Genomic DNA, 23,241 nt, shown 5'->3' with positions numbered 1-23,241 from the left:
TCATTTCTTTGTTTGGAGACCTGTATTAGTATCCATGGCAACCAGATACCACATTGACTTATGGAGGGATAGACAATAGGGCAGGAATTTGGGGGTGGGCAACTGGGTCCCCTTTTTCCCCCCAGACTGTGAAGTCATTTGCATATTCTTTTTTAAATGCTTAATATTATTATTATTATTATTATTATTATTTATTTCTTAGCAGACGCCCTTATCCAGGGCGACTTACAATTGTTACAAGATTTCACATTATACAGATATCACATTATTTTTTACATACAATTACCCATTTATACAGTTGGGTTTTTATTGGAGCAATCTAGGTAAAGTACCTTGCTCAAGGATACAACAGCAGTGTCTCCCACTGAGGATTGAACCCACAACCCTCCGGTCAAGAGTCCAGAGCCCTAACCACTACTCCACACTGCTGCCCAATATACACTCCTCTGATATATAATGTGTAATATTGCAGGTCCCAGGCAACGGTCAGATGAGTGTGGAGAAAGCCCTCAAGATGTTCGGCCAGCTCATCAACAACAAGGTGTTCCTGCTGACCTTCATCCGCACCCTGGAGCTGCAGCGGAGCTTCTCCATGCGCGACCGCGGCAACGTGGCGTCCCTCATCATGACCGCGCTGCAGGGCAAGCTGGAGTACGCCACGGACGTGCTCAAGCACCTGCTGAGCGACCTCATCGACAAGAACCTGGAGAGCAAGAACCATCCCAAGCTGCTCTTGCGCAGGTCAGTCGCTGCGGGGTTTCACAGGGCTGGTAACTACTACCCCGGGGAGGGTGAGATGAAATCTCACTTGCCTTGCTGTGCAGGCATGGCCCACCAGCAAAAGAAAAATATGCTGCTTATATACATAAAAAAAATGTCTCGGTGGTAAGTCTTTCATTTTGAATAAGCTGAAATACAGTCCTGACCAAATCTCTTGTTGATTTCTTGTTTATTTTTTAATTTTTTTAGAATGGCATGCCCAACCCCCTCATAAAAATGACAGTTTAAATGTTTAAAAACATTGGAAACTGTACAGGCTGCGCTTGTTAGGGCAGGTAAATCCTCCGCTGCACCTTCCCGCATGGCAGGTACTATAAAAAGCAAAAGGCGAGCCCTGTTTAATCTCTGGAGGCCTGGGATCAAACCCCGATGTCATGATGTTGCAGTGCCGACAGCACTGTGCTGTTCCTGCGCTGTACATTCAGAGGTGATTGACTCTTCCCGACAGCTCCTCCGCTTTGATGCGTAACAGCGAGTGCTTGTTCTGCTTTCGTCATGCTCGCCAACACGGTGTGCAGCTTATGAAAAATGCATTTCCGCAGCCCAAGCGTGTGGAATATTTAAAAAGGGACTCTTTATCTGTCACTGACCTGGAGCAGGTTCACTAAATACGGTATAGAAAAGGGTTAAAAGGAAAGTTAATTGGCTCTGACTTGACAGGTTGAATGCAGGGCTTACAATGTAAAGCCCAATCCTGCTTGTATGTACATTTCTTTTTTTTTTTTTTTCAATATGCCAAAGTTTCACCCTGATAGTGCTTTCTGTCAACTCCACTTTCATGTTATTAATCTACATGTTTTGAGAAAAAAATCCCACGTGAACTATCTAGACAGCTCCGTATTGAATAACATTGTTATTCCAATAGATGAAAGACAGGGCTAGAGACCCATTGTTTTTGTTGCATGTATTTTTCATATCCAGGAACCTAATACAGTTGTCACTAGGATCCTGCATTCTATGTCTTGCAGCGGGTAACCCATCCAGTTACCTGTTAAAGAAAAGACAGTGAATTTATTTTAGATGCCATTTCGTGTTGATGCAGTCCTCATTCATATGAAGGAATATGCACAAGATCATTCTTGCCTCTATATTGTTGTTCATTCCTCCACAAGCCCACAGATCAGCCTCAAATCAGAGCACAGCAGATAATGAAGGAGGTAGCAGGATGTTAACTGCAGAACTACTGAAAAAATCCTCGCAAATTCAGCGACTAACATATCGGTTTGAAAGTCGTTTTCAATGTCAGACAGAGGGGGTTGATTTTATCAACCTATAATGCACCTGTAGCATCAGCAATGGAGCATCAGCAATCTGGGGTTATCTAAGGATAAAGTAAATGGTTGATGTGATCTTGAACTTCGAATCAGCAAACTCTATTCTCCCGTCCAGCCTGCTAAGCTCTGTAGTCAGAGATTAAAAGACCATAGAGTGAATTGTTTTGTGCCCCATGTGATCTCCTTTAAGAAACTGCTTCTCTAGGGAATCCGTATAGCAGACATGCAGCCAGAGTTATAATCTTTTTCACACTCCACGTTTTTTTTTTTTTTTATTCATTGGTTTTATTCAGTTAAATAAAGGCCAGGATCTGCTTGGAACATGAAGGGTCAATTTTTCAGGAGAGGGGAGGGGCTCGAGGGGGTCACATCCCATACGAACTGTAGCATAATTAAAAATAAATTAAATGCATTCAAGTAGAAAAAGCTTGTGGATAAGATCAGCTATGGCCCTAAGGGGGAGTTTGGAGAGAGAGCGAGAAAAAAGAATCAAGCAAATCGTATGGAAATGTCAACAAGAAACACTAAATAGAGCCATTTTAATAACTATTTATATTGCTTATAATTAGAAGATGCAGGGACTGTGTGATTGTGTTTACTGCATTGTGTTGACTTGGTAGGCTCTAGTTATACTTTTGTTGCAACCGGTACTCACTAACTTCAGAACACTGGCATTGTCGCAGTATTCTAGAATTCTGACAACATTCTTATACAGTAAGTCATTTAGCTGCAAATATGATGCTAGGCTAATGGCACTGCTAAAATCTATAGACCTTGAAAGAGTATTAGAAAATAATTCTTGTGAATGGCTGCAGTTATTTTACTGCGGGAGGTAACACGACTCCTATTGCATCTCTGCTGGATCCGCTCCAGGTTTTACTGTGGGTTGAAATAGTTTTCAAATTAAGCTCCTGGCAGTAGAAAAGCCTGGACTGGCTCCAACTGCTATTGAATGGGAGTCTTAATTTCATCCCTGTGTTCCTGTTCCCGTTTTAGACACCTTGCTTCATTAACACCTTCATCCTCAAGAACCGGCTAATAATAATAACATCACAGTAATCTGAACTAATATATCCTTGTTTAGATTCACTTTATCATTTTCTATCATGCAGTGTTGCTATTATTTTGGTTTTCTTTCATCACCACCCGTCAGTATTTCTCCCTTCTCCTTGTGAGTGTTGCAGGTAAGTGTATGTATTGATAGAGGGGGTGCCTAAAAACAGATACTAATAAAAACCATCCCTCGCTCACTCGCTTTATTTACAAAGAGAATGCCTGCTAAAAATGGAACAGCTCGCTAGCCCAGGGCTCAGTCTGCGCCAGGCTCTCTCTCTTGTTTTTTTAATAAGAGTGGAATGCAGGGCAGGGGAATGGTTATTAGAGGGATGCATGTAAGCCTTGCCTGGTGTGATACTTTGTAATCAAGCACCACAGCCAGTTCAACACAATTAACACAATTCCTTCTTCATGCACAAGTAAGATAATGAAAGCCTCAGGTTCATTAATGAAACACAATTAAAAAGGTGGGGAGGGGCTGGGAGCAACACAGAGCCCTGCTTCTGACAGGGATTAAAACGCTGGGAAATGAAATGGGCACGACATGGGCAGCACAAAGAGCTTTATTTGAGAAGGTTCTTGGAGACCGCCGGAGCTTATTACACTATTCAGTAGCTTTTATTAGATTTTGATAATGTACTTTCTATCCTCATTGTACCGATGAAAAATGATACATGACACATCCTGTTGTTTAAATAAACAGAAGATAGTGCAGCTGATTGCAATACGGCTTTGTTCTCCTGTTCATCTATGACGATCACTTCATGTTATTTTACCGGCTGTGTTGTTGTTATTATTTATTTATTTATTTATTTATTTGTTTGTTTGTTTGTTTATTTATTTATTAGACGCCCTTATCCAGGGCGACTTACAATTGTTACAAAATATCGCAGAACAAAGTATCACATTACAAAATATCACATTGTAAAGTATTACATTTCAGAATATCACATTGCAGAATATCACATTACAGATAAGAGCAGTTGTAAAGTACAATAAAATCAGTAGCAAAAGATCAAATTCAAATAAGAGCACAATTGAGAATACAGTAAATAATTACATGTAAGAGTGGGTTTGACTGAGAGCAGTTAACTTATATTAAAACTATTTGCTTATACGAGTAAAGTCCAGTATGAGCATGTAGTGAATACGATGAATGGATGAGAATGATTTCAAATAAGAGCAATTACAAAAAACATGAATATGGATCTGTCACAAAGACGGCCGGAGTGGGTGGCGTCAGACCAGATGCAGGAAATAAACAACAGAGACTTGGGGTTTTGGTGTGGCTGAGCGCGTGATCGCGCTCAGCATTTAATAATTAACAGACAGAACAGAAAATAAAAGGTTTGAACACAAAAACAGGACACGGCACTATACGCCAAAATAAATATATAAACAAAAACGGACTAAACAGTAAACAGACAAACGAACAAACACGGTGAGTGAAAACACTTACTATTTTATTATTCTTTTCGTTTATTTTAACTCCTCTCCACACCCGTTCTCCACTCACCGAACACCTAACCCCGACTGAGTGCTACGTGTCTCTATATATACACTGTTGTGCTGGGATTCAATTACTAATTAATTATTCACTTGAATCCCAGCACGTGAATTAATTCTGTGCAACCCCGTGCTCACATATTACATTTAACCAGCACGTGAAGTGATTTGTGCTCTCCTCGTGCCTAAATACAAATCTACACTTTTTAAATACACGTGAAACACAGACCCGTTTATATCCCGTGTACCAATCTATACACCAACATTAACACACGCACGCAACACACAACACATAATATGCACATTGCCACAGGATCCTATAAGAGTAAAGTCAAATACAAGATACAGGAAGAAGCTATAATTAAGAGCAGTAGTTGAATACAGCAAGGTATGCAGCAGTTCAGTGCAAGTACAAGCTGATGCAAGTGATGGTACAGTTGGGTGCCATATAGTCCAGTATAGTCAAGAGTTGTGAGGTTTACAGATGCTGTCTGAACAGGTGTGTCTTGAGGAGGTGCCAGAAGGTGGTCAGGGACTGAGCAGTCCTGATATCCGGTGGGTAGGTCATTCCACCACTGAGGGGCAAGGGTGGAGAAGGAGCGGGCTCTGGAGGCGGGGGAGCGGAGGGGGGGTACAGCTAATCTGCCGGTGGTGGAGGAGCGGAGAGGGAGAGAGCGGGTGTAGGGAGAAATGATAGTCTGGAGATAGGAGGGAGCAGAAAGGTCAAGACAGTGTAATTCGTGTACATTACATCATTTTAAGAATACCACAGTCTATGTAATAGTGCTAAATTTAAAATAATTTAAAAAGTAAAGTCTTTCTCAGTGTCTTCAATAATAGGTCTAAGTATTACTACAGTCTTGTTGAAATGTTTAGTCAGTAGAGGCAGGGGGATTGATTATTTTGATTATTAATAATAATAATAATAATAATAATAATAATAATAATAATAATAATAATAATAATAATAATGATATGTATTAAACTGCTGTGTTCACACATACAAGCTGATGTCCCAAAAGCTGCAGTGATTACCTTGTTCCAGATCATATCTTTGATGCAATAAAAGCAACATGCAGGGGATGTGCAGGAGCTGCAATGTGTTCCTATAATCACAGTCCTGGCTGCACTGATTGCTGTGAAATAACAGCAATTTATTGACCCCATTTTTACATCATCATGGGGTCGAGACGGATACTACATTTCCACCAGACACTTTTGCTGTGTGTGTGTGTGTGTGTGTGTGTGTGTGTGTGTGTGTGTGTGAGTAAGAAAGTAAAGGGGGGGGTCAGGTGATGGGCTGTCATAGCCCTGTTGTAAGCATCAATGGCATTCCAAGGAAACGTGTAATTTGCATGTGTTAAATTCTGACAGGGAAATGGGACAATAGACGCTCGTGTGCAGGAGGACAGCGTGCCTTCCTCATAAATTTACATCCTAATGGAATTCACAGTGAAAACCTAGCTCTACCAGACAAGCAACCAGCTGCACTCCCTTCTGTTCCTGTTTAGAGGACAGAAAATATACTTCTGAAATGAGTGCTGTATTCAGAAAGAGACCAGCCCCCTCCTGCAAACTCAATCCTGGACTTCAGATATGATAAATACTACATTACTGGTGTTCAAAGGACTGGCAAGTATAGTTTACTGCAGTCAAAACAATGGTCTTTCCACAGCTTTATTTTAGTGAACTGGTCTCTTTTCATGAAATTTCTTTTTTTCTTCCCTTTTCTTTGGAGTTGCTCTCTCTCTCTCTCTCTCTCTCTCTCTCTCTCTCTCTCTCTCTCAACATCTCGAGCAAAGAATGTGCTGTGCGGACGATGGCTAAAACCAGCAGGTTAACAATACCAGTGCTTTCCTAGTACAATCTTCGCAGCCCTTTGTTAATCAACGGTTTCTTCTTTGTTTGTAGAACCGAGTCGGTGGCTGAGAAGATGCTGACCAACTGGTTTGCCTTCCTGCTCCACAAATTCCTGAAGGTAACTTGCCCACCCATGCCCCCAGTCAGACTGCAGATTCATGTGTCTGCCTCTATTGGTGGAGCAGTAGTTTGGTTCTATAGACACACTGAACCTCTGCTTCTAAACAGAAGTTCCACTGTATGTGAATAAAAGCAATGAAGCCTAGAGCCGCATCTCAGTGTCAGCAGTTCTAGGTCGCTGGCATGGTGAGCAGGGGAGGATGGAAAGCATCTCTGATTGCTTGCATGGCAATTCCTTGGAGCAGAGAGCAGAGCGGACTGCACCTCATGATGAGGATAGAGTCAGATAGGTGCAATACATAGACACTGTACAAACCGTTATTACAGGTGGGTGTAAAACACCACCAATCTGAAATACCTGTTGAATGGCATTGCCTTTGGTAACTCCAGGTACTTGCTTCCCACCAACCTTCACTGTCCTGCCATGAACATGAAGGATTCGGTCAGATAGATATAGAGACAGTTGTATTAAACAGAAACCTAATAATATATACATCCTATCTTCTGCGAGTTCTGGGTGAGATGCATTGGTTAGCGCACTCCCCTGTGTTGTGGTCCCATCTACCTCGTGTTACATTCCCGTGTCCGAGCACTCACGCCTGCTCTCCATGTCTTTGTGTGTTTCAGGAGTGTGCCGGGGAGCCTCTCTTCATGCTCTACTGTGCCATCAAGCAGCAGATGGAGAAGGGACCCATCGACGCCATCACTGGAGAGGCACGCTACTCCCTGAGCGAGGACAAGCTCATCCGCCAGCAGATTGAGTACAAGACGCTGGTCAGTAGTCTGCTCGGCTCCAGCATTACCAATAGGGGTTGTTAAGATGTTTGCACTACTGTTGTGAAGAGAAAACAAACCTGTGGGGTGCTCCAGACGCCCCTATATTTACCTTCTGATTTGTTTTCTCACCCGTTTTGTAACCTGTCCAGATGTATGTTTCTTTCTCAGAAGAAAAAAATGTTAGTAGGGGGATATGGTGCTATTATCTTACAGAAAAAAGAAAATAAATGGTTTTGCATTTACCAGCTTCGAATTTAGGCTAGTACTAAGTTTCCTGCTGTTTCTGACAAGCATAGTAATAGCCCTTCAGAGTCCCAGCACAGATCAGCGTCCAACAACCAAGGTTACTGTGGCATGAACGGCCCTCCTGTTCACCTCGCTAACGGGACGCTTCGCTCTCCCTCGCAGATCCTGAACTGCGTGAATCCCGACAACGAGAACAGCCCGGAGATCCCCGTCAAGGTGCTGAACTGCGACACCATCACACAGGTGAAGGAGAAGATCCTGGACGCAGTTTACAAGAACGTGCCGTATTTCCAGCGCCCGCGAGCTGTCGACATGGACCTGGGTAAGAGGGGCAGTAGCACTCCACACACATACCCACACTGTACCTCAACCTCTCCCCGGGATCATTTTTAGAAACACCTACAAATTCTTGAACCTCCCACTAATAGATGCAGTGAAAATCTATACCTTTTCTTTCTTCTGTATAATTATAAGTCTAAGTTATACTAAAAGAAAATGTTTTACTTGCCTTGTTTGCATTGGGATATTAGTTTCTCTCATGTTCATTCTACCAAGCTTTGACCTTGAGTCAGTCAGTCTTTAAGCCTTGCAATCAATCCATGCATTCTCTGTAAGACTTTCATTTAACCAATTATGGTTAAGCACTTTGATACACGTCACAGAGGGAAGAGCTTTTCAGAATAAGAAAAGGGTGAAATTAATCCTTGGGGGCTCGGAGTGGGTTGTGCTGCTCATTTAATCCAAACGATTAACTTCTCTGTTGTCAATATGGAAGAAACTTTCTTAACTGCACCAGTACACATTTCTTTATTCCATTACGGTCTTTGGCTTACAAAATACATTTTATAAAAGTTGATGAAAGCATACAGCGTAGGGTGTGCAGGTTTCTTTAAGGCACCCATCACTCCCCTTGCAATATCATGTAGGGAGAGAACAAACAGGGCAAGGCTATACGTTACATCATAGACCATGAGCGTTCATGAGAACAAATGGAACTGCTGACCATCAGCAAGGCAGATAGTAATAGAGTACAGCACACATGGACACATGTACCAGAGCTCAGCATACAGGTTTGTGCATGTGCCTGTGGTGCATCATTTGAGCCCCACCCTGCAGATAGGGAGCAGTCCCAGCAGCCCTCTGATTGGGTCCCCTGTCTCTCCTCCAGAATGGCGTCAGGGCCGGATGGCGCGAGTGGTCCTGCAGGATGAAGACATCACCACCAAGATTGAGAACGACTGGAAACGGCTCAACACCCTCATGCACTACCAGGTAAAAAAAATTAAAAATACAGCATGCAAAGCAATTCAGAAAACCGTGTGCGACATGACACAGAAGCCGCAGAACGCATGTTCCATTGTGACCCTCTCTAAAAGTTCCAATTCTAAATTCTATTCCTGTCAACTCTTAGAACCTGGAGAACTCCCTGAACTCTCAAAGACTATAACAAAAATAACCTAAGCCTCTTAAAAATGTCATACACAACTAGGATAGCGTCTTAATATATCACTTCAGATTAAGGTAAATATAACTTGCTCATGAAATATTGAGGAGAGGGTGGTTGTTGATGACGTAGCAGCTTGAATATTTTAATACCCAGACTCGCTCTGTCTAGGAACCCCAGTCTCTCTCTCTCTGCTCCTCCAGAGGTGAAACCGCTAACCTTGTAACTGGTGAATAGCATTATGTAAAGCGAGATCTGAAGGGATCTCCAAGGGCTGCTGCTGAACAGGGAACTCATTTCAATGAATTTCCAATTTCAAGGTTTGAGTGGCATGAGATAAGCAAAGAAGATTAAACATTGAAATGCAGAAGGCTGTGGTGGGGAGGGACGTGGAGCCCCACCAAGAAGGGCCTGAGGCTTCCGATATACACTCGTCATATTTATTGTATTGTGTGTGGTATGAAAGGGGCTGTCTGTTTGAGATTGTCTTGGGTTCATGTTAGATACAATCTATATACACTTTTACAGATGGATATTTACTAGAGTACCCCTTTGAGGTGTTATTGTTGAACATCCTGTTGTTTAAATAGACGGAAGATAGTGTAGCTGATTGCAATACAGCTTTGTTTGTCTATGAAGATCTCTTTATTTTACCGGCTGTGTTACAGTCTCTAGGCACCTTGTTTCAAATAGGTCAGAAGTTCTGCAGTTTTTTCTTAAGGCCTTGCCCGTAACTCAAAACCCTGACAATATCTGGCTCGGTTGCTTGTCTTTCCTCAGGCACAGGCCTGTATAGCAGGGAGAGAGGGTAGGTTTCAGGTCAGGGAAAGTCTCACACCCTCTCAGGGAGGTTAAAGATGTTCACACTGCCAGCCAAGCAGCAGGAACTAACTGGCAAATTGGAGCATCGGCCTCACACACAGCAAGAAAACAGAGCATCTTTTACCAGCGGAGGAGGAGGCCCTGGAAGCTGTTACAAAGTCTTGTTGAGGATTCTGATGCTTGGATATTGGTTATCAGTGTTGCACAGCACAGAGCAGGATAAATTGCGGTGGAATTGTGTCACAGCAGAGTTGACAGCTTCTTCTTTTTTTATTTTTTATTTGTTTAAACCATGTGTGTACACGGTGAGATACTCATTCTGTCATCTAGCCAGCATAATATATCTCTGTTGGACTCGTTCTGGTCTGTGTCCCCGACCAACGCAATGGAATTAAAAGCATATCTAGCATATCTCCACGTTACTGTATACGACAAAGGCATTATTTCTATAGAACTGTGTTTATTCCAATTCTCTGGAATTCTTTTGAAGACCCAATGCACACATTTTCTTCCTTTAAGCTGCTGCTATAATGCAAAGAAAAAGAAGAGAATGAGGAGCAATAATAAGCCAGGCTGTGTGTCTGATGCCACAGCTGGCTCCCGCTGTCAGCTTAGGAAGAGGGAGACGGCAGGGCTGCTCTCCGAAGGTGCATTTCCAATTCCTGTGGCAGAGTTGAAAAGAGCGCCTGCATTTCAAAAAGCCTTTCAAGTGCGTCTCCAGCCTGGCTATTAAAACATTCCGTCTTAACCCAGGGGCCAGTCTGGGGCCTTGATAATAGCTATAAGAGATTTTCCTACAAAGATCCGCGGGCCGCTCGCTCCCTCCCTGTGGGAGTCAGGCAGCAGTGGAGGAACGATAAGGTGTTCTATTAAAGGGGAGGGGTTCAGGTATATATTGGGGTTGGATTGTTAGTCATTACGACTGTCAAGGAAGACAAGGGGGGAAATGCAGGAGAGATTATGAATTACCAAAAGTAAGATGATTCTTAAAGAAAATGAAAGCCTGTCGGAGCACAGCTGTACCCCCCTGTCTCAGGAGAAGGTGGATTTGCATTTTCAATCTCTGCCGGGCAGCTGTATTAATAAAGAAGTATTTGATGGGCTGTGTACAGCCACTGCTTTCCTTTTCAGTTTAAATAACCCTAGGAAGAAGTCAGTTGCACAGAGAGCACTGTAAGGGTGGCATGGGGCATTGGGGGTGTAAAGAAAAATGCTTTCATACAGTTAAGGTTATCTTTAGAAAAAAGTGGAAGACGTAGTGCTGCACCTCATTGGCTTTAAAAACGGAAAGCATTATACTAAGGGAAGAAAAAAGAACCTTGCAGACATTCTATGGTTTGCATAGAGTTCTGCAGGTATAAAACATGTTATCTAATTCCTTATTCTATTGTGTATTCCATTCCACTGAAGAATATAGTAACACACTCAGCAGGGTCTGATGGAGTCCAAGTCCATTTTTGCTACAGTCGTATTGTTAGATTTTTCCTTAGTCCCTCAGTCTGTTTGATCTCTCAACTCAGCTGAAGAAGCTTGTGGAGAGTTGAACTCTTTGACTGACAGCGTCCCTGTGCTCCCCAAGGATGCTATTAAAACTGGAATGCTGGCCAATTCACGGTGTCGTGGCTTTTCATTTAGCACTTTGTTGCACCGATTCTTTCAGTCTTATGAAGTGCGATGAACTTCAATAGAGCTAGTGTGCACGGTCGCTCAAATTTCAGATTAATGCTTCACTTACAAGTAATAGTTTTCTTTATAGACCTGTTTTTAGTGCTGATGTCTTCCATGTGAAAGAGTTACTATAGCTTGGGAACCCAGGATCAATAAGCTGATTGAGTGATGCGGTGCCGTGGTTTAATTGTTCTCTTTTCTTTCCCCAGGTATCAGACCGCTGTGTGGTGGCTCTGGTCCCCAAGCAGACCTCGTCCTACAATATCCCACCTTCCGCTAGCATCTCCCGCACCTCCATCAGCAGATACGGTGAGCACGTATACCGCACTCAGATGTGTGCCCTATAAAACCCCTGTGGTACATATTATACAGGGGTTTGTCAAAACTTCAACCTCTGTCATAGCACTATTATAGAGCCATGCAAGGCATAGCACAGTTCACAGTACATGCTGTGATGATTAGGTAAGTTGAGACTAACTCAAAACCACTTCCCCGGTACTAAAGGAAAAGCCTGAAACAGCTTTTCCCATGGATTCAATCACACAAGTCTTGTAAACAAAGGGAAATCCTGTCGTCGTTAACTGACCACGTTGTCAGAATGGTATTTATTGTTCAATAATCATACAGATTGCTCCGGGCTGCGGTGGACCCCATTAATTCTCATACTGAACCCATCACGGCGCTCCCCAGACGCCACTTAGTTAACGATGTAAATGGCTTCCATCTGGACGTCTCTTGGCCCTCGTAATAAAACTGGGAGTTAAAGGCATCTATGATAACAAATGTATTTCAAGTGAATTATTCTTCATAGAAATAAAAGCTGAAAACTGAGCAGAGCCCATTATTAAGACTTTTAATGGAACGAGAGCAGGTCTTTGTAACTCTCTCATCACGAGAGGAATGGCGTGATCAATGCCGTGTGGTTGCCTCTGCTGCCTTTGTGCTCTGTTCCTCAACAATTATAGCATCTAACAGATTCTTTTTTCATTTGCCGAGAACAACCCTGGTCCTGGAGAGCCCCTATCCAGCAGGTTTTATAGGTGTCTTTACATCATCAGTGGCTAAAGATCTGGAACACCTGTTAATCTTGACTAATTAAGCCAGTAATTGGTTCAATTAAGTAACTGAGAGATTGGTTGAAATGAAAACCAGCAGCCACAGTAGCTCTCCAGGACCAGGGTTGGAGATCCCTGCTCTAACCACTCCACCAAACTGCCCCCAGCTCACCGCAGTCAGTAAGGGAGCCTCTGAGCTGTGGAGTTCAAACCAAGGAATCTTGTGAATGTTCACCTTTGATCTCAAGGCCACATGGCTTCTCACTGTTGAAGATTCCATTTGAAAGTTCTTTAAATTTTTAACTGGCTGTTTGATCACCTTGAGATGGGGGAGGTTTCTTGTTCATCTGATCCATACTTCTTACAACAACCTTTAACCTTAAAAAAAATACAATTAAGCAGGCTTTTATGCCTATGGCATTTTAAACGATTGAAAAAGGCGTTCTTGTTCCAGTTTTCTGATGTATTGATCAGTTGGGTGACAGGGTTACTGAACGTATGAAGCGCATAACTGTAGCTCCTCAGTTTCTCTGTGGCATGGAACAAGCAAGAGGAATTCTCAATGTATAGAGCTTCATGTCAACTGCAGAATTCAACGCAATGAAACACTAGAAAAGTGCAAAAAAGTCCAACACAAATGGAGGAAACTCCTCCCCAGGGGCTCATTCCACTTGAACATGAATGACCCCACTAGGTATAGCTAGTACTCCTGTCTATGAACTTCAAGGTAATGAGAATAATAATCCAATGAGACGTGCTCTTGCCTGACCTTGGTGTCCCGCTGCATTTCCCTCTCAGACTCCACGTTCCGGTACACGGGCAGCCCGGACAGCCTGCGCTCGAGAGCCCCCATGATCACCCCCGACCTGGAGAGCGGGGTCAAGGTGTGGCACCTCGTCAAGAACCACGAGCACGGAGACCAGAAGGAGGGTGACCGTGGCAGCAAGATGGTGTCCGAGATCTACCTGACCCGTCTGCTCGCCACCAAGGTACTGCAGCGCCTCCCAGAGGGGACAGGGTACCCTAGCAATGCCCATGTGGGCAGGGAAATATCTGTGAGAACCACAGGCTTGTTTTATTAAAGAATACTTTCAAGTGTTATTAAGTGTTGATCACATTGATAACATGTAACCCTGGGATTTTATATAGTTTTACTCATCATCTATTTCTTAACATTACTGTACACTACTTTCCTATTTTGAAGCTAATGTAAACATTCTGAAAAAAATATTAATGATAATTAAAACGGTGGCAAAATTCAGGTGATAAATGACCTGCTTCTACCTGCAACTAAGTTGTTTATTGCTTCAAAGTAGAAAACAGGCCCATACGGTTATATTACCAGGTTAATTCACTGCACTTTGCAGTATAAAAATAAGGGCCTCTTCATCAACACTTGGTGAAGTGTGTTTACAGTGTCCTGGTGTCAGCTCAGTATCGGAGGTTTTTTCATTAAGAAGGCTGCCGGCCTGACAGCTCTGAATCACACCTCTGGAGCAGCGTGTGGGAAGGTAAAGGCTGAGATTGAGTGGCTGGATGTTAACTAGGAGAGCTTTCACAGGACCAGCCTGTTACTGACTCAGTCTGTACCAGCAAGGGCAGAGTACCCGAGAGGGTGGTGTAGCAGCACCGATATGTGGAAGTTGCTGACTGAAAGCCCTTGGGGTCTGCTAATAGGTTGCGTTACACTAAATTGCCTGCATCGTGTAGATGGGTAGGGTTACGGTTAGGGTTAGGGTGTGGGGTCCAGTGTGTTCAGGCAGGGAGAGCCCTGTTCACTGTGTTTTTAATTCTCCTCGGTTGTTTCATTCACAGGGTACGCTGCAGAAGTTTGTGGACGATCTGTTTGAGACGCTGTTCAGCACGGTGCACAGAGGAAGCGCCCTCCCTCTGGCGATCAAGTACATGTTTGACTTCCTGGATGAGCAGGCGGATAAACACGGCATCCACGACACAGACGTGCGACACACCTGGAAAAGCAACTGGTAAGAAAACAATATTGAGATTTTAGCCTTATTTTTTTTAATTTTTGATTGTTAACCAATATGTGCTAGATAGTAGTACTAGTCACAGTTGTAGTAATTAAAAAAATCAAGGTGTTCCTGACAATTCATAGGAATCAAGATATTAGAATGGAATGTACTATAAAAAATATATATATAAAATGCTCAATAGCGGCAAATTTACAAACTGTAAATTCAATGACAAATGTTTTGACTAAAAATCTTTCTTAATTATTTCATACTTGTGCATATGAATTCAAGAACAAATCATGCAAGATCCTTTTGTAAGTTAAATGTTGTGCAATAAGTAAATAAACAGGTAAATAAATAGATGACGTCACTTCCGGCTGCTCCTCCCTCACAGTTTGCCCCTGAGATTCTGGGTGAATGTGATCAAGAACCCGCAGTTTGTGTTCGACATCCACAAGAGCAGCATCACGGACGCCTGCCTGTCGGTCGTGGCCCAGACCTTCATGGACTCGTGTTCCACGTCAGAGCACCGCCTGGGCAAGGACTCTCCGTCCAACAAGCTGCTGTACGCCAAGGATATCCCCAACTACAAGGGCTGGGTGGAGAGGTGAGTCCCTGGGACTGCTGTCACTGTCAACCCTTTCATATCTTCTGGAGAAACGCACAATTACACGGGATGCATTTTAGCTACGAAGGGCAAACAGTGTACCAATTACCATTTGCATCATGCAATTAGCAGCCCTTTTAATTTAATTGGTCATAGTTCTCTAAAATGAATGGTATTCCATTGCCTGTTGAGCAGAAGAGTGCTGCTTCCCCCAGCTCCACTGTACTTAACATCTTCCAGAGGCCGTGTGCCTGGATGAGCAGGAGAGGAGAGTAGTTGAATTCAGTCACAAACAGGCTGAAGCACACACGTTTTTCATCTGTTTAAGCCCTGTGCTTTACTCTCTCTGCTCAGGTACTACGCAGACATTGCGAGGCTCCCTGCAATCAGCGACCAGGACATGAACGCCTACCTGGCGGAGCAAGCGCGCCTGCACTCCACCGACTTCAACATGCTGAGTGCACTCAACGAAATCTACTCCTACGTCAGCAAATACAGCGAGGAGGTGAGTGCGCGCTGAAGCCAGTGTCACCATGTGACACAGCAGCCTGGAAATTCAATCAAATTCAGAATCCTAGTGCGCTGAACGCTGCTTTGCATCCCACAGAGCTGCGTTGCTATGGCGCCGTTGTATCAAACATATAGACAGAGCAAGACGCACTTCTGTCTTAGCAATAACATTGTTTTGTGTTAACATTCAGGGCTGTAATTGGATATAGCCATGTAACTGGGAGATGGTGATAAAGCATTCAAGCACATTTGGTTATAAATAAAAACACTGATAAAAGTCTGCATCCTTGTTTCCATGTGATTGATTTAGCATTCAGTCTGCAAGTCTGTTTCTAATCACAGTCTGCTCACAGCAAAGGTACGAGCTTAAAATTCACACGTACCAATGTGAGCTTCGTACAGAAAAGAGGCGTGATGCTGCAGAAACCAGCTGCAAAAAAACACCAAAAATAACTCACTGCAAGGTCAAGCACAAAGTCAAGAACTTGGCAGAGTTGCCATCGAGTAGAACAAAGGTATTGAATTTGTGAATGAACCTCAAAACACTAAAACAGCACTCAATATGCACACACCAGTACTAACTTCAATTCCCCCTGGAATGGAATATCGCTGCATGCGTTTAGGTAAGTTCGTTCATTAAACTGGCACAAAAGCAGTTAAGCTTATGCCTTGAATCCTTGAGGTTTGTGTGCCCCTAGTCCTTCAGACCCATACCACAATGTTATTTGACTTCAATATAAGAAACATGCTTAAATGGATTTGGGAAATGACAGCAAAACCTGCGCTTGCATAGAGGTTGAACAAGAGGGTCGGGTGCAGCCCATTTCTCAATAATGCAGAGCGATTCCTGGACAGCCTCCTTCATGGAGTCTTTTCCTAAGCTTGGCAGCATCACTGTGATAGACACAGGGCAATACTTAAGAGGCGGCGCTATAAAACCCTGTAGCACTTCACCAACCAATGCATGAACCTCAAATACAGACCAGTTCATTGTGCACAGATATTAATGATTATGCAATACATATCAGTGTCCTGAAATCTTAAAATCTGCCCAAATAAGTTAGAGTCCAGACTCCAGACTCCAGCATGGTAGCTGTTTGTGACCTGTACGCTGTGTGCTGAGCCAGTATCAGCTTTAGGCTTTGTCTGTATTGATCCCCAATTCCCTTGTTTGTTTTATCTGCTAGATAACCTCAGCGCTGGAGCAGGATGAGCAAGCGCGCAGACAGCGGCTGGCATACAAAGTGGAGCAGCTCATCGGAGCCATGTCTATAGAGAGCTGAGGATAGGAGGAGGTGTCTTCCAAACCCAATCAAACTAATGAAGTCATGGGACACACTGCTGGAAGGGACCAACACACACACACACACGCCCACACACACGCACGCACACACACGCACATATCTGAATATATGTAAGACTCGTCATCAGTGTGGCTACGTCAGTATGGTGACGTCTTCCTGCAGTGTAAATGGTTTCCTTTCTTCCAGCGATGCAGCTCGTTTCATTGACAGTTCCAGATCTGTGTCTTTTACAGCTAGGGATGGACCTTTTGAAAGTGCAGAGTGAAATGTAACCTAAAGCAGCAAATCTGGAAGGAACCAGGAGAGTTTCGCCAGCCAGCTTTGCATGGGAATTGAGAGCTCTGTATCTTGAAGCTGGGTGTGTGCTCTTATTTCCCATTTATTTTTATATATTCATAGGTTTTTTTTATTTTATTTTATTTTATTTAATTCTGGATGCAATTCAGCTTATTATTTTTGTATTTTATCTCATCATCGAGTGGGTTACTGTGCGTGACAAAAATCTTATTTTTTTTTTAACTGAAAAAGTACTGGTACTGTACGTGGACTGCTCTTAGACATGTCTTTTGAGCTGCTGGCACAAATTTGCACTTAAAAACTTCCCTTACCCAAGAAAAAAAAACAACATCCAAGAGCTGAGATTGGATGAAATATGAAGACTTGCCTTCGGTACGGCTTGGATGTGCCGACTTCAGAGTCTTAAAAGACGTGTGTTCAAAGTCCCCCAAAGGTTTTCGCGCACAAACCTCATGCGCTGGAAGGGAGGGGGACAAGTGTTGTGTAGCTTGGGAATGCATCAACAAGGACCCTGCCTCTTTTAAAGGACTTGCTACTAGAAGAAATGTAATTACAACTAAGTTTAGTTTTTTGTTTTTGAATCTCAGTTTGTGTTTGTGTATAAATCCAGTATATATATATATATATCCATAACTTAGTTTTTTTCCACAGGGCTTCTGAAGGAGAGTCTCAGTTCAGCCTGTTTCAACAAGCCTCTTAAAAAGCTTGTCTTTTCAATTCTCTCTGCTGGGCCAAAATATTCTGCTTGCAGTACTTGAGCACAATGAACTCAAAGACAGCACAGTATAGATCTGTTCTGAGATTGTGTACACCGCTTACCCCTCCCCTCCGTGCATGTCATCACTTGTGAGTCATCAAGGCTTTACAGATCCGCTCCGCTTACCTTGAAATGCCAGGGCATCGTAGATCTCTGCTAACTCAGGACAGGGCATGTTCGGTTTCACTCAGTCTGACCAAGAAGACATTGAAAAAGATGAATCATTTTGAAACCCTGTTTACATTAAAGTTTACAAATGAGTTAGACCAACGTATATATGTATCACAACCATGTGAGGAGCACATCAGTACTCACAGCCACCTAGACCTGTGGCTGTACTGCCAGAGCAATGCATGCAAACAAATGCTGTTGACATTAAGTATTCAGCTGCACTTTAAATTAAGAACCAGGGAAGGAAGTGAACAAGCAGAATACAGAATGTGCCAATAACCAACAGAGGAGTTCTGTGCAGCAGTGGACTTGTATACCGATTTGTATATTTTCATATACAGTAGAATAGTTTGAAAATCTCAACCCTCACCCCAAACACAGCATGATGAACCCCTTACTGCGCAGTAGTTTAGTCACCAGGAGAGTGTTGCCTTCTGTTCCATTCATATAAAAATATAAAAATATTTATAGTCTTCATACAGTTACCATTATACATCAAAATGGGAGTGACCCTAATTACAGTTTGGGAACCCCCCTGTGTTTGGGGAGCCAGTCAGTGAGAGATCTGAAAGGATAAAAAAAGATGACAAGCTGTACCTTTTATTGTAGCGTTCAAAAAAGGCATTCACGTGCACATTGTTCTTAAGTCCCCAAATGTCTCTTGTGACAGACTTAACATTTCAATAAGAATGTCAGATGGCTCCGTTAATTCCTACTCTGTTATTCTTCATAATGTGTTGCAGAGAGCCAACAGGTAATTAGCAGTGCTAACATACCGCAGCCCGGTTAGGGGAATTGAGTTTGCCACAGTATTCATTCCTCGCAGTGCAGTGTTTACATCAAAAGATACTTGAAATAAGCTATTTATTGAAGCGTATTTAATGATGACAACATTAGACTAGAAGAATGTGAAGGAAAAGGAAGGCAGGTTCACTTCTCTGTAAGCCAAGGTTAGTTCTGTCTTGGTGCACCAGCTAAGTTTCAGTCCCACTTGGCTGTTAAACTTGGACAATGAAAAAAAGAAAACCCTTCTTCTTCAGGACTATGGGACTCGCTGGTTGATACTGTCCACTTCTTATTCATCTACATTAGGAGTAGATATGGACTTGTACCTGCAGGCACAGCACTCACCAGCTTGTCACGCTTGTTTTGAAGAGTGTTTCAAAAAGCCCTTTAGCTTTGGTTTTCTGCTCTTGCTTTGAAGCGCGACTTTGATCTCTGAGTCATGTGCGCACCATGTGATCAAGAGATGTGGACTTCAAAAGGTCCCCAAGACACGGACAGCAGTGCTTGACATCTGATTAGTCTGTACAGCAGCTGGAGAGCTTCGGCTTCAACCCTCTGTCATCCTAAACCAAGCACCTGATTTTAAACAGCGCCTAGAAAATCACCAGATTGGTCGAGACAAAGCTTTGGGATTTCTTCCAGGCTAAGGCCCCAGAAACCTTGAAGCTTTTATCCTCTCGCATCAGGGGTAAGCACCTTGGGTATAAAACAGTAGTCACCTGTCATAATGAGCAGCAGTATTCTGAATATACTGCAGGACCTGCTGTTGTTTCTTGGTATTGCCAGCTTGTCATTGTAAATGACAATGTGTATTCGGTTAACTCTGGATAAATAAAGGTTTTGATTGATTGTATTTAATAAAACCGAAAAATAAATGAAATGAACATAATAACCTTGCGGTACCTTAAGCATGTCTTGGCGGTCCTATAATTTTTGAGGTACTCTACTGTACTACACATTTCCACCAGACTTTGATGCGTAGTAACTTGGTGAACTAAAATAATTATTGTATTTCTACTGGACCCAAAAACATCCTTAACTCTGCAGGTGCTATTCATCGACAGTGTACCTCTGTCATATTGATAAGATCATTCGGGCCAAACTGACCATTATTGAGTGATCAAATCCTATTAAGTCATCCAGCAGATTTATTTTCAGGCTTCCATTATGCGATCAGTGAGTTTCTGGTAAAGGGGTTTGTGTATTTGGTGGGAGAGGGGGTGCATGTGGAGCATGCACGTCAGCAATTTGAAATATTATTGTTTGGTCTAGGTTTTTTTCTTACTATTTAAGACATTATACAAAATATCAGATAGTGTAATAAAGCATTAACCACAGCTGTAGCCAGAGAGAGTCTCTGCAGTGTGTTCTGTAGATAGAACCCTACTGTACGCAGGCTTTGTGAATTCTAGCCTTGACCTCTAGAACACAGAGGTTGATACGCCTTCCGAGCCAACCTTGACCCCTGACCTTTAAACCCTAATACTTTAAAGAGAATTCATCTTCATTTAACGAAATAACGAACTTCTGTCAATCGAAACTACAGTAGTATTGAAGCTCCATTTGCCAGGTTCAATTTCTATTTATTTAAGGTTGTTTTTAACATGACTCTACGCTGTCGCAGGATGACAAAAGAAGAAACAGCAAAGAAAAATACTGTTAAAATAAGTCTAGAAGGGAATTGAGTTTAGAGTGGACATTTCAGGCTTTTCCCACTGAAGGGATTATATATATATATATATATATATATATATATATATATATATATATATATATATAATAAAGTCAAATGAGCTGCGGTCCTACAGAGCAGGGAGAAGAGGATTTGATTATAGAAGTTTGACACAATCAAATATCAGTATGTTTTATGCACTTTCAGAATGTTCTGGGTTGAAGTCAGCAGCCCAGTTTTGTGTCCTGTTGCTGCAGAATGGCATAAAGAAAATTAAATAAATACACAAGCTTAGAGCTTATCACTTGCAAGCCCAAACCATGTGACTCTTGCCTCTCCTCCCTGTCCTACCTATCCATTCATTCATTTGTAGACACTGGAGTTCTGTATTATAGTAAATAAAATAAAATACAATGGCTGTCTGTTATTATTGTTGTTTTATAAAAGGTGTTGTGAAAATTGTAAGAAAGTCAAAAGTATTTAAAAAAAAAGATAAAAGCAGTTCTGAAAAAGTTGTCTGTTTGTTTTTTTTTGTTAATGATAATATATTATTGTGTACCTATTGTAAATATGAAACTCTGCTATTTTGCAAGCCAAGGATTCACTTTGTACTGTTGTTATATATAAATAAACTTTACTGGTTAAAAAATGCACTGCTGGTTTTTGTCTTGTTGCTCAACCCCAATCTGTAAAGCACTTTTCATACTGCATGATACAAGTTAGTAATCTCAAAGGTGTATTCCAGCGGGAGCGTTGCATTGGCTCGGAGCAGACACCTGCAGGGCTGGGTTTTGTCCTTCAGAGACGCTATCTCGCTGACATCCGCTCTCGAGTTCCCGGGTGTAGAGGAGGAAGCTGGCTCAGTCGTGGGATCGGAGGACGCCCACTTGGGGTCACAGAAAGATTACAGAGGTGTGCAAAACCACACACAGTCTGTACGGTATATAATGGTTACGTAGTGCAACGCAACAGAGCTATAGTAAACGTTTCATTATATACTCAAATATATGTTTTGCTTTATTATTCAGGCATGACATCTGGTGAAAAAAAACCCGCTTGTGAAACAAGTCTTAAGTTGTTTGTTTTTTTTAAATCGACCATCAATTAAAACTTGACTAATGTTTAATCTGTATGCTTTAGTACTTCTAGTAGTCTTGTTGCTTCAGGTTTCTATATTAAAGGACAAGTTCCACACACCCTCCAGCTGCATGCCTGGGGGGTGTCTTTGGCAGTACTGTACTGTAGGGTTTTTAAACACTGGAGTGCTTTAGAGCCTTCAGAATGCAGCACTTTCCGGATACAGTGCTACAAGGTTACAAAACTGTTATCCCTCAGTGACAGACTGAACAGTGTGACCTGCAAAGACTTCAACAGGCCTGCGTTACTGACAGCCTCTTTAGAAACCTCTCTAGTTATTATTCTGTGCTAAAATGGATTCAAATCCACAGAACTTTTCTTCTTTTTTTATGCACGCTTCTAATAGTTTTTTTTTTTTTAACATTGTTTCTGGATATGAAACACATTGGGAAGTGGGTCTAAAACAACAGCTGGTTTATATCTTGTTTAAAAACCAGAACAAATTGACTAAGGTTTTGCAAATAATGTCCAGTGGTTAAAGAAAAGGGCTTGTAACCAGGAGGTCCCCGGTTCAAATCCCGGCTCAGCCTGAGCAAGTCACTTAACCTCCTTGTGCTCCGTCTTTTGGGTGAGACGTTGTTGTAAGTGACTCTGCAGCTGATAGTTCACACACCCTAGTCTGTAAGTCGCCTTTGATAAAGCAGCCTGCTAAATAAACAACGGTAGTGGACTGATCTGGAAAGTCTATTTTGGGGGTGTTTTAAAAAGATAGTGACATCACGAAACAGGCAGGAAATTACATCACAGAAATCATTCAGAAATACACCCCCATTTTCTCAGGTTTATATGGTGCAACATGAGCAAAGAATTACCCCAATACCAAATCTGTAGTCATAAAATGTTCTAAATGCCCATTTCCATGAGCCAACCTTTTTAAGAGCTCCCCCTTAGATCGCATTAAGACTATCTGAAATTACCCAAGAGCTCAGAGCTTTCTAATTCACTTAGCCCCACAACCCTTTCAAAGAACTTGGCCTGACACCAAGGGGTAAGCAAAAACAGCACACCCACCTGCTGGACACTCTACACATTACACCTGTACTCGATATTATTCCTTGTAGCCTGCCAGACTGGAATGCTGTCACCTGGAATGGAATGCAGGTGTTCTCAGTTATTTTACCCAGATCTGAATTCCAATTCCACAGTATTATTTATTGTACAGAATACTCTGAGATCCCACTTACACCGAATGCTGATATTTAAATGGAGTACGTCAGTGTACCGGACTAATAGGGATGTACGCAGTCTGGTTTGATGATTTTCTGGATAACTGACCCACGCACTCTCAAAAGCAACACAAATGCACTGCACGCCACAAAACTACTGCAAGCGCCTAGCTTTGCCTGCTTGAAAAGCTTCTGAACATTTGGAGCCTGCTAACCCCAAAATAGACATCCAACACATATAGAAAATGCTTTA

General features: G+C 42.4%; 1 protein-coding gene across 2 annotated transcripts in view; it reads left to right on the top strand.

Annotated features, from left to right (window-relative positions):
• The window catches only part of LOC131702750 (plexin-A2-like), a 183,026-nt gene extending 161,688 nt beyond the window's left edge, over window positions 1–21,338 (top strand). For both annotated transcript variants that reach the window (XM_059004789.1, XM_059004788.1), the window contains exons 22-32: window positions 473–741; window positions 6,528–6,594; window positions 7,224–7,370; window positions 7,782–7,941; window positions 8,788–8,891; window positions 11,763–11,862; window positions 13,407–13,597; window positions 14,424–14,593; window positions 14,976–15,188; window positions 15,543–15,693; window positions 16,886–21,338. In XM_059004789.1, coding sequence (XP_058860772.1) covers window positions 473–741; window positions 6,528–6,594; window positions 7,224–7,370; window positions 7,782–7,941; window positions 8,788–8,891; window positions 11,763–11,862; window positions 13,407–13,597; window positions 14,424–14,593; window positions 14,976–15,188; window positions 15,543–15,693; window positions 16,886–16,981 — 1,668 coding nt within the window. In that variant the 3' untranslated portion in view covers window positions 16,982–21,338. The remainder of the gene's footprint in view (window positions 1–472; window positions 742–6,527; window positions 6,595–7,223; window positions 7,371–7,781; window positions 7,942–8,787; window positions 8,892–11,762; window positions 11,863–13,406; window positions 13,598–14,423; window positions 14,594–14,975; window positions 15,189–15,542; window positions 15,694–16,885) is intronic.
• The last annotated feature ends 1,903 nt before the right edge of the window (window positions 21,339–23,241 follow it).

This window comes from Acipenser ruthenus, chromosome 30 (genome assembly GCF_902713425.1).
Source record: "Acipenser ruthenus chromosome 30, fAciRut3.2 maternal haplotype, whole genome shotgun sequence".
NCBI classification, from domain to species: Eukaryota; Metazoa; Chordata; class Actinopteri; order Acipenseriformes; family Acipenseridae; genus Acipenser; species Acipenser ruthenus.
Note: the sequence above shows the minus strand (reverse complement) of the source record. Positions and strands in the feature narration are given on the sequence as shown.